This window comes from Aplysia californica, unplaced genomic scaffold (genome assembly GCF_000002075.1).
Source record: "Aplysia californica isolate F4 #8 unplaced genomic scaffold, AplCal3.0 scaffold00077, whole genome shotgun sequence".
NCBI lineage: Eukaryota > Metazoa > Mollusca > Gastropoda > Aplysiida > Aplysiidae > Aplysia > Aplysia californica.
Genome location: NW_004797347.1, coordinates 1,497,086 through 1,507,078, shown reverse-complemented (window position 1 = coordinate 1,507,078; position 9,993 = coordinate 1,497,086). Strand labels below are relative to the sequence as shown.

Below are 9,993 nucleotides of genomic sequence, written 5' to 3'. Positions count from 1 at the left end.
TAAAGAATTAACTGTCAAAAAGTACCAAAGTCGCTCATATTTCTTTTTCTTAAAAATCTTATTGGTTGATTTTTTTTGATTTTTTAAAAATGTTTCTTTCTTTATTTGTTTTAAATTTATTTACTGATATGTTTATTTGCGTATTTATTTACTTATTTGTTTATTTATTTATTTATTTAATTTTTGTTTCAGGTGTCAGATCCAGATAACCGGTATACATCCTTCGGAAAGAAAGAGACCGGCCCAGAGTCCAAATATGTTTACAAGAACAATGCTTACGATGAGACAGAGGGAGCCAAGCTCTGAGACCTGTGTGCCACCAACTTGTGTATATGTGTGTCTATGTGTGCTCGTAAATGTGTGTGAGTGAGAGAAAGAAAGAGAGAGAGTGTGTGTTTGTGTGTGTATGTGAACGTATGAGTGTATGATTTTGTTTGCAAAGTGGTATGTTTCGGATGTGTTGGATAAAATGTTAGACGGTAATACTTTTTTTTTAAGTGTGCTTGTTGGGATGTGTGTGTGTGAGAGAGAGATAGTGAGAGAGAAAGAAAGAGAAAGAAAGTGGAAGAGGAAGAGAGAAAAAACAATTTGATTATATTTTTATCAGAAATTACAAGATGCGTCACAGAATCTGAGGGAAAAAAACTTTGACCCCTCATTTTTTCTTAAAATTAAAATAGGACCTTTTATATTATAATGTCGTGGTCACCTCTAAATTTGGCTTTATGGAGAGTCAAGACCTTGAATGTGCATACAAGGTCAATTAAGTTCCAAATTGAGGGCTGAAGTTTACTTTTACTCACCGCGCATGTATACATTTGCAAGTGACAAGTTCAAATGTGTTGTCACAGCGCCAACTTGGCGCCATTTTGCACTTACTCCAGTATTGCAGTTTTGGTTGTGAATCACTTTGAAATCACTGAATTCCGCTCTTGAAAACTGGGGTGAGTACAAAATTATGTTGAAATTCTCACACACACACAGGTATTAACAGTCTACAGTAACAATATTGTGTCAAGACACGGTGGAATCAGGTGTACGTCAGTTTTGGGGCAAATGGAGTTATTGGTATTATCTTAAAACTTGTTCAATTGTCTCGTTTTTGATGAAAGACATACCGTCTATCTTAGAATAAAAATGGCCTTGAAAGTTTGGTGACTTCTATTATAGCTGTAGAATCCTTGAAAACAGAAATGTTACATTTTTTGTGCCTTTAATTAACTTTTTTTCAGTAAAACTTGCATAGAAATTTATTTTTTCAATGAACGTGTAAGGTGTTGAGACAAAACGAAAAAAAAAAACGTGCTTTAAAAATTGACAAACTGGCAGAATAATGCTGGGGGTTTTTTCGATTTCATTATTTTGACGAGCACCTGATTTCACTACAATGATTCAAAATTTTGGGCTCTGTTGAAGAATTTAAACAGTCTTTACAGTTGTGATGAAGACTCCCAGAAGTCGGAAATTGGAGTTGATACAAGATAGCCTTTATCTGGTGAAAGATAATAAATTATAATACAAAGAAAGGCTGTGTGTGTACAGTGTGGTATTTAGCCAGAACAGTGTACGCACGTTCTAATAACCAGGCTTCTGCTTCGTTATTCCTTCAGAGTTACATGGTCTGTAATTTACGCCGATGATTTGTGTGTCTGCGCCGATATGGTTTGACTGGAAAATGATATGTATATACATGAATTCAAATATTATAAACAATGAGTATATGACTGTCGATTTTTGTGCTATTTACCTGAATTCAAATGTACTTTATGTATAACAGTCAATTTTTTGTTCCTATTTACCTGGGCTCACACAAATTCATAATATACTTTGTTGGGCCAGCCAGCGTTATTCCAATTTGTCATTTCCGTAGCCCTGGGACATGTATGTGGTGTAGCAATTAGGCACTTGGCTGTTGCCCACAGACCATGCGAGTTCGATTCCGAATGGGGAGAATTTTTATGGAGTATCTCCATCTGGGTGATTTTACCCCTCTAAGCCTAGGTTGGCCCTGACAGACAAGGTCCTAGCAGTCTGCGTCATTAATGATCCAAATTGTATCGATGGGGGCCTAAAACATCTGCTCCACCAATTTGTATAGGAACGCAACATTATAGCCTGTTATGCTATCATTCTCATAATTTGACCGTAAACACCTTTAGCATCAAGTTGGACTACGGAGTGGATGACCCTAGTTCAAATTCTAAAACTTGGGTCATTTTGTGGAGTCTTCAGAGGCCCCCAATCCATTTGACACAGCCCTGTCGAAGATGGACTTTAAATATATAAGTCCCACGCTTTGATAACCTTACAGTTTTGGAAAGGGGCGTGAAACCCATACACTTACTGACTGACTGACAAAGGCCCTCAGTAAGAATACCTTAAGATGGCAAGTGCTGAGGAGGGGTTGAGGATAGAATCCGTCTCTGAAAGACTCCACCTCTGAAATCCAGTCACCAAATAACTTACTTGAACGTCCAGGGAATCAACAATTGAAACGAACCTTTCATTGCAAATGTTTGGACGAAGGTTTTATAGTCCAACTCAAGGAACTTTGTGTGGCCTTTAGATTTTTTATTGCATTGTTAAAGAGGCTCATTTAGATGATGATGATGATTATGATGATGATGATGATTATGATGATGATGAGAACTTGTTGCATAATCTGAACATTCCATGCTGACTCGTCCAGCGGGTTGTTAACTATCATGACTGATGAATTATAATCATGAATCATTCAGGACTGTTAGCACCCACACTCCTTCCTTTACATGCAAAGTTTTAACATCAAATTTATGTACATTGCATTTTAAGTAGTACTAAGAAACTGTGAAACAATAATTTTAAGGAGACACATTTTAGTTCGGCTGTTTTGTTTTTTGTTTCTATGTTTGTTTATTTGTTTGTTGTTTGGGGGGGGGGGGGTTTGGGGGGTGGAGGGGGTTGTTTGTTTGAGTTATTTGGGGGTCTTTTTTTTAGGGGGGAGGGGGAGAGGTTAGTAATATTATTATTATTATCATAGCATGATCTTTTCCTGAAAATGAGGTCTTTTCGCATCATGTAATCTCCAGAAAATCAAAAGCGTGTGCAAATTACTGATTTTGACTGTTCAGATATTGAGGTCAGATCCTTTGTATTAAATTTGTGTTCATGATGAGGTGCTGGAATGCCTTTTTGAATTTTCTGATTCATCAACACTAATAGCAAAGATGTCCTTTCCTATTTTATTGATCATCAGTGTAACTCATTCCAAAATTACACACCATGTTAATATTCATACTGTATTTGATATAAATGCTTATTTGGACTACACTTATTATTCAGTTTTATCTTACTTCTGTACCGTTTGTTTTGCCTGATAATAATACAGTTTTGTGTGATATACTTCCGCTTTTGTTTCCTTCTAATTGCCGTCTTTTTAACTTATATAAATGAAATAATTCTTCTTTTATCCACCGCTTATACCCTTTTGGGTGTCGCAGGAAACTTATATAATTTATCAACTTATTTATTGTTTTGGATTCACAAAATGATTCCGATGTTGTTGAAAATACTACAGAAAAATATCTGAGAGCTGTCCATTAGTTTTAGACATTTGAATTCTCTTCGTAGAGTAAAAAAGAAATGTTTAGCATTGAGAAATAAAAGCTAGTTTACCTGTTTCTGTGGTGTAGCGTTCAGGCACTTCGATGTCACACTCAGAAGTCATGACATTGATTCAAATGGGGAGAGAAGTTTTATTGAGTGTCTCTATCTGTCTGCTGAGATGTTGTATCTCTTTTTGTATGGGTTGGCTCTGGCAGACAGAGTGAAAGCAGCCTGCCTCCCAAATATGTAGTTTGTATTGATGGGGGTGTATACCATCTTCCACTATAACAACGTAGAAGCTTGTCTAAAAGGATGAAATTGTAAAAGTAATCTTTAAATATGTCAGAATTAAAGTTCTACTTTTGGAGGGGGAATATTTTTATTTTTTTTATTTCAATGACTTATATTTCAATTTGACTGAGTAAAACTGGTAATTTCAAGCAATATAATGTTTGGCAAGTAATGTCCCCATTTTGATTAGTGACAAAACCTTCTGTGTTTAATAACGACGTAACATTCCTGTTTGGTGAGTGACATTATGTCCACGCTTGGGTAAGTGACTTTACATTCCACGCTTGGTGCCTGACTGAACATTCCCTGTTTCAATCTTTTGTGGGTGACATTATGTCCCTGTTTCAATCTTTTGTGGGTGACATTATGTCCCTGTTTCAATCTGTTGTGGGTGACTTTATGTCCCTGTTTCAATCTTTTGTGGGTGACATTATGTCCCTGTTTTGAGTAGTGAAACTATTTATGTGTTTAGAAAGTGGTGACATTATGTCCCTGTCTGAGTAGTGACATTATTTATGTGTTTAGAAATGTCCCTGTTTCAATCTTTTGTGGGTTACATTATGTCCCAGTTTGAGTAGTGACAGTATTTATGTGTTCAGAAAGTGACATTATGTCCTTTAGCGACAAGACGTTTCCTCAACAAATGCCTCTGTATGGGATATGTTCTATGGATCAGAATATTGTATTCAAGTGCCTATGTTACTTGCCGTTGTGTTTGCAGGCTGGAGAATACTTCTGCTCAATAATATGTTTTTAAAAAAGCTGTAGAAAAAAAACGTTTGACATGTTTTAAAACAGATTTCTGTTCCTCAGCAGCTTACTCTGTTGTTGTGAAGCCTTGCCTCACACTAGTGTCTATGGTGTTATCTTTAGGGCTCATCGGAGTTGCTTGCAAAAGAAATGATGGATAACTGCTTAAAGAACATTATGTTATATGTGAGGCAGCGTGGTGGAATCAGGCTCTCGTCAAATTAATCAAATTGAAGAAACCTGCATTTTTCCGCAGGTTTGTGAATTTTTATCAAATGTTTGTTTTTTGGCTCAACACCTTTTATGCCCATTAAAGAACTCATTTCTTTGAGGACTTTCCTGAAAAACGTTGATAAAAGGCACAAAAAAAGGAGATTTCCAGTTACCACGGACTTTTAAGCTAAGGAAATAACCAATCTTTTGCGGCCATTTTCTCACTAATTTTTCCTCTGAAAACAGGTGACCCCCACCTCCTTCATTCTCAAATATCTCCACTTGTATTCAAGATAAATAGACATTTTTTTCATCCAAATAAAGACAAGCAAACAAGCTTTAAGATGATACCAATAACTCTACATGCCCAAAAATTGACGAGAGCCTGATTCCACCACGCTGCCTCACATATTATAATACAGTAGGGTTTGCTTAAATTGAAATATGAGGGACTGCTTGATTTTCTTCTGTTTAGTCGGGGGGGGGGGGGGTAAAAGTAAAAGTAAGTAAATCATTGGGGGGGGGGGGGGCAGGTTTGTTATAGACAGAATGCTCAAGTAGCAAAGAAAAATATGGAGACCTTTTTTTTCTGTTTGCCACTGTTTTGAGATTAGCCATGTTCAGTTTAAGTGGACTCCACTTTATCTCTGTCTGTCCACGAGAACTCTGTTTCCCACTCAGCTAAGGTTTGTCCTGACAAGCAGGGAGTCTAAACCGCCGCCTCCTCTAGAGTCTAAATTGTGCTGGTGGTAATGTAAAGCATTTACTATCCCTTACCGCCGCCTCCTCTATAGTCTAAATTGTGCTGGTGGTGATGTAAAGCATTTACTATCCCTTACCGCCGCCTCCTCTATAGTCTAAATTGTGCTGGTGGTAATGTAAAACATTTACTATCCCTTACCGCCGCCTCCTCTATAGTCTAAATTGTGCTGGTGGTAATGTAAAACATTTACTATCACTTACCGCCGCCTCCTCTATAGTCTAAATTGTGCTGGTGGTAATGTAAAACATTTACTATCCCTTACCGCCGCCTCCTCTATTGCCTAAATTGTGCTGGTGGTGATGTAAAGCATTTACTATCCCTTACCGCCGCCTCCTCTATAGTCTAAATTGTGCTGGTGGTAATGTAAAGCATTTACTATCCCTTACCGCCGCCTCCTCTATTGCCTAAATTGTGCTGGTGGTGATGTAAAGCATTTACTATCCCTTACCGCCGCCTCCTCTATTGCCTAAATTGTGCTGGTGGTAATGTAAAGCATTTACTATCCCTTCTTTTTTGTTGTTCATTTCTTGCTTTTGTCAGAAAAATCGTAGACTGGTGTGGGTTTTTTAGGGTGGTTTTGAGTGACAAAAATAGTGTGTTACAATTGCTAAGACCCAGTAGTGTGTTACAATTGCTGAGACCCAGTAGTGTGTTACAATTGCTGAGACACAATGTAGGTATATAGCCATCGGAAGCAGTGCACCGAATAACCTTGTGTTGACCGCCAGCTGAATGCAGGTCGGACCTCCACCACCAGCAGAAGAAGAAGAAGAAGAAGAAGAAGAAGAAGACGAAGAAGAAGAAGAAGAAGAAGAAGAAGAATTCTACTCCGTATTATACTCTTTGTTGAGAGTAGTTGTAGAATGGTTACAGCTCTTATTATTTCTATTTTTGTTAATCTTGGTGTTTATTGGCTTAATCTCGTATGATTATGATTATTGTAATTGTTATTAAGTATAACAGTTTTGTATTGGGAGACACTACTTAAAAACTGCCTGTCGTACAGCTGTCGATCTAAATTGCCTGTCTGCTGGATTTCCTTTATAGACTCTTTGTGGGTTATCAATATCTTGCTTTTCTCAATATGTGCAGGAGGCTTATTGAAGCTTTGATGGAGAAGAACATATTACTTATGCTTCAACAGGAAATGGGACGGGGGTGGGTGGGTATAAATTAGTTCTGCAATTACAAATTATAAATGTTTGCCTCATTTCTTTGGTCACAGCGCTACATGGGAGGTAATTTAAATTATTTTTTTTCGTTCTTCCATTGCACTTGTTCAGCCTGTGAAAATGGACTTTAATAGACAGATAGGCCCTAATGTAGAAAGGAAGGGTTCAAGTACCAGGTTGGCTTTTCCTTTGGAAAAAGATTTTTTGTCCCTTTTCTTGAATAACCTGAGGGTTTTTTAAACACTGTGTGTGAATTACACCTTACCAAAGGTAGACATAAATATGTGCTCATAGAGCTGAACTTTTTCGTCTTATTCTATTTTTCCATTACCGGCAATTACCGGGTACGGTTTTTTTTGTATGTTTTTTTTAGGGGGGGGGGGTTGGGGGGGAGAGTTGTGGTGGTACATTTTTTTTGGCTGTAATAAATTCTAAACTTCATATCACCCTGTTTTACAACGACAACAAAAAAAAAAGAAAATAGTAATTTATTTAATTTTTCGTGTTTTTTTTTTTTTTTTTTTTTTTGGGGGGGGGGGCAGCACTGTATCATGATCATAATACACTGCGCAGGCAACTAATATATCAATAGTTTGGATTGACAGTACAAGTAACATGTCATAACTTCAATCCAGCAATTACGTGTAATTTCTTCTATACAAGCCAAGTTATTCTATTTTTGGCCTATAGTCAAGCCTTGCATGAAGGTAGAGAGGCTGAAGCTGAAGATTTTCTTCTGCTCCAAGCTTTGACAATGTACCAGTACAACGTAGAACAAAGTGAAACCAAACTCCCGGGTTCTTCAGTGACTGACAGTGTCCTTGGTCTTAGTTCTTTTCACATTTGGGCTCTGATGATTCGTTCCTAATACAGTATATTACTGTAAAGATTTTTGCGTATTATTATATAAATTATCATTATTATTATTATTATTATTATTATTATTATTATTATTATTATTATTATTATTATTGTTGTTATTGTTTTTATTATTATTATTATTATTAGCCTATCATTTTGTTATTATTATTGTTGGTATAATTATTGTTTTATAATATTATTATCATTACTGTTATAATTATTCATGCAATGATTAACAATAAAGTTGGAGATTGTTTATCTGCGTGTCCTCGTGTTATTTATGAAACCGTGCAGCAGGTGGTTGGGCCGCTCTACGACCTTTATTCCGTTTCTTTCTAACTGTTATTTCTGACATTTTTTTATTTTTTTTCTTTTGCGCTAAATGACCATTGTGTCGGTGCGCTTCTCTTTACTTACACTCAAACTGTGATACAATAATGTGTGTTACGTCGTGGTGGAATCAGGCGCTCGTCAAAATAACCAAAGTGAAGAAACTTGCATTTTTTCGCAGGTTTGTGAATTTTAATCAAATTTTTGTTTTTTTTGGCTCAACACCTTTCATGCCCATTAAAAAACTAATTCCTGTGTGGATTTTTCTGGAAAACGTTGATTAAAGGCACAAAAAATGTAAATTTTCAGTTACCGCGGGCTCTTACTCTAAGGAAATAACTAATCTTTGACGGCCATTTTCTCACTAATTTTACCTCTGAAAACAGGTGACCCCCACCTCCTTCATTCACAAATATCTCGACTTGTATTCAAGATAAATGGATATTTTTTCTTTCAAATAAAGATAAGTGAACAAGCTTGAAGATGATACCAATAACTCTACATGCCCAAAAATTGACGAGAGCCTGATTCCACCACGTTGCCACACAAATGTGTTACGTCGTGGTGGAATCAGGCGCTCGTCAAAAGAATGAAATCGGTGAAGTCGCCAATTTTCAACCAGTTTGGCAATGTTTATTGAATTTTTTTTTTTTGGCCCAACATTTTTTACGTCTAATTAAAACATATTGCGGTGCGGATTTTATCGAAAAACATTGATTAAAGGCACAAATATTGCACATTTTCTCTCAATCTATGGACGTTACCGAACTTTGGTGGCCATTTTCTGGCTAATTTTGCCTCTGAAACCAGTTGACCCTCACTTCCTTCAATCGCAAATATCTCGACTTGTATTCAAGATAGACAGGTATTTTTTTTTCATCGAAAGCAAGACAAATGAATGAGTTTTCAGATAATACCAATACCTCCAAATGCCCCAAATTTGACGAGCGCCTGATTCCACCGCGTCGTGACACGTATTGAGTTGAATACATGTAATGATGCATACTTGTTTTATTAGAGCCTTACATTTTGTCAGATGCTTGACCAACGAACAATGATTGAATGCAGGACATGACCTCCGCGGATATCAACGTTAACTCTTTTAGAACGCACTTTTTAGTCGTTCGACAACGCTTGCAGAGGCACTGTTCTGAAGTATACCTTCATTATACGTGGACGTTTTCCCTTTTTAACTTTTAAAGAAAATCTAAAACTTAAAAAGATGAGCAACAATAGAATTATTCTCTAAAATTTCGCAAGGTACTATAGTGTTACTCTTCTTTAAAAGTTTCAGAAAAGAAAAAAGAGTTGAAAAGGAAAAATCTTTCTTTTTCTGAAATTTTCAGAGATGAGCAACACTGGGAAGGCCTATGTGTTCTATATAATAGACAAGTTTGTGTTTCTGGTTTGTGTGTGACGGCTCAAGAAGTGTTGCAACATTGGCTGTGGTCTGCTGCTGCGCTGGTCGGACAAACTATGTGTCCGTGGGTGGTTGGTGGGTGCTCTGGTGTGGCTGGCTCCTTCTGTCCTGTTAAACATCTATGGTCCTTATATCCCCTCCTTTTTTTCCTTTTTTTTTGTTACTCTCCTGTAACACCTGTAATCTTCGGCACCAATATGACCTTATTGTGTTGCCAGTGCCATAAAACTCATACTGATACTAAAGTATGTGAAAAAAAACCTAGGAATGAGACGCCAGAACGGGTGGTTGGTGGGTGCCAGCACAGTGCAAGACAAACTGTAGGGCCCCTGTATAGAGTGTGTGTTGTGAAGGAACATTGTGCCCACACACCGGCGTCTTTGCTGGAGGGGTAAGGCCTGTCCCCGTCATACGCAAAAGACAGGAGTTCGATTCTCGTGTATATATATATATATATACAGGTATTATATATTTAAAAATTTTCAATCGATTACCTCTCAACCCATTTTTTTTACAATCGGGTACCTCCCGAAAGAATTCTCGATTTTATAAAGGCACTGGTCTTTAGTTCAAAACGTAAATGATGCTAATGTAAATCAAATAGCTGT

At 37.0% G+C, this 9,993-nt stretch overlaps 1 protein-coding gene across 1 annotated transcript; it reads left to right on the top strand.

The window, feature by feature from the left end:
• Positions 1 to 192: 192 nt before the first annotated feature.
• Positions 193 to 561, top strand: LOC106011241 (mucin-like protein; the record flags this gene model as incomplete). Its single annotated transcript, XM_013080186.2, is given in 1 exon segment — positions 193 to 561. A coding segment is annotated over 1 exon segment (114 nt), but the record flags the coding sequence as incomplete, so codon positions are not given.
• Between the last annotated feature and the right edge of the window lie 9,432 nt (positions 562 to 9,993).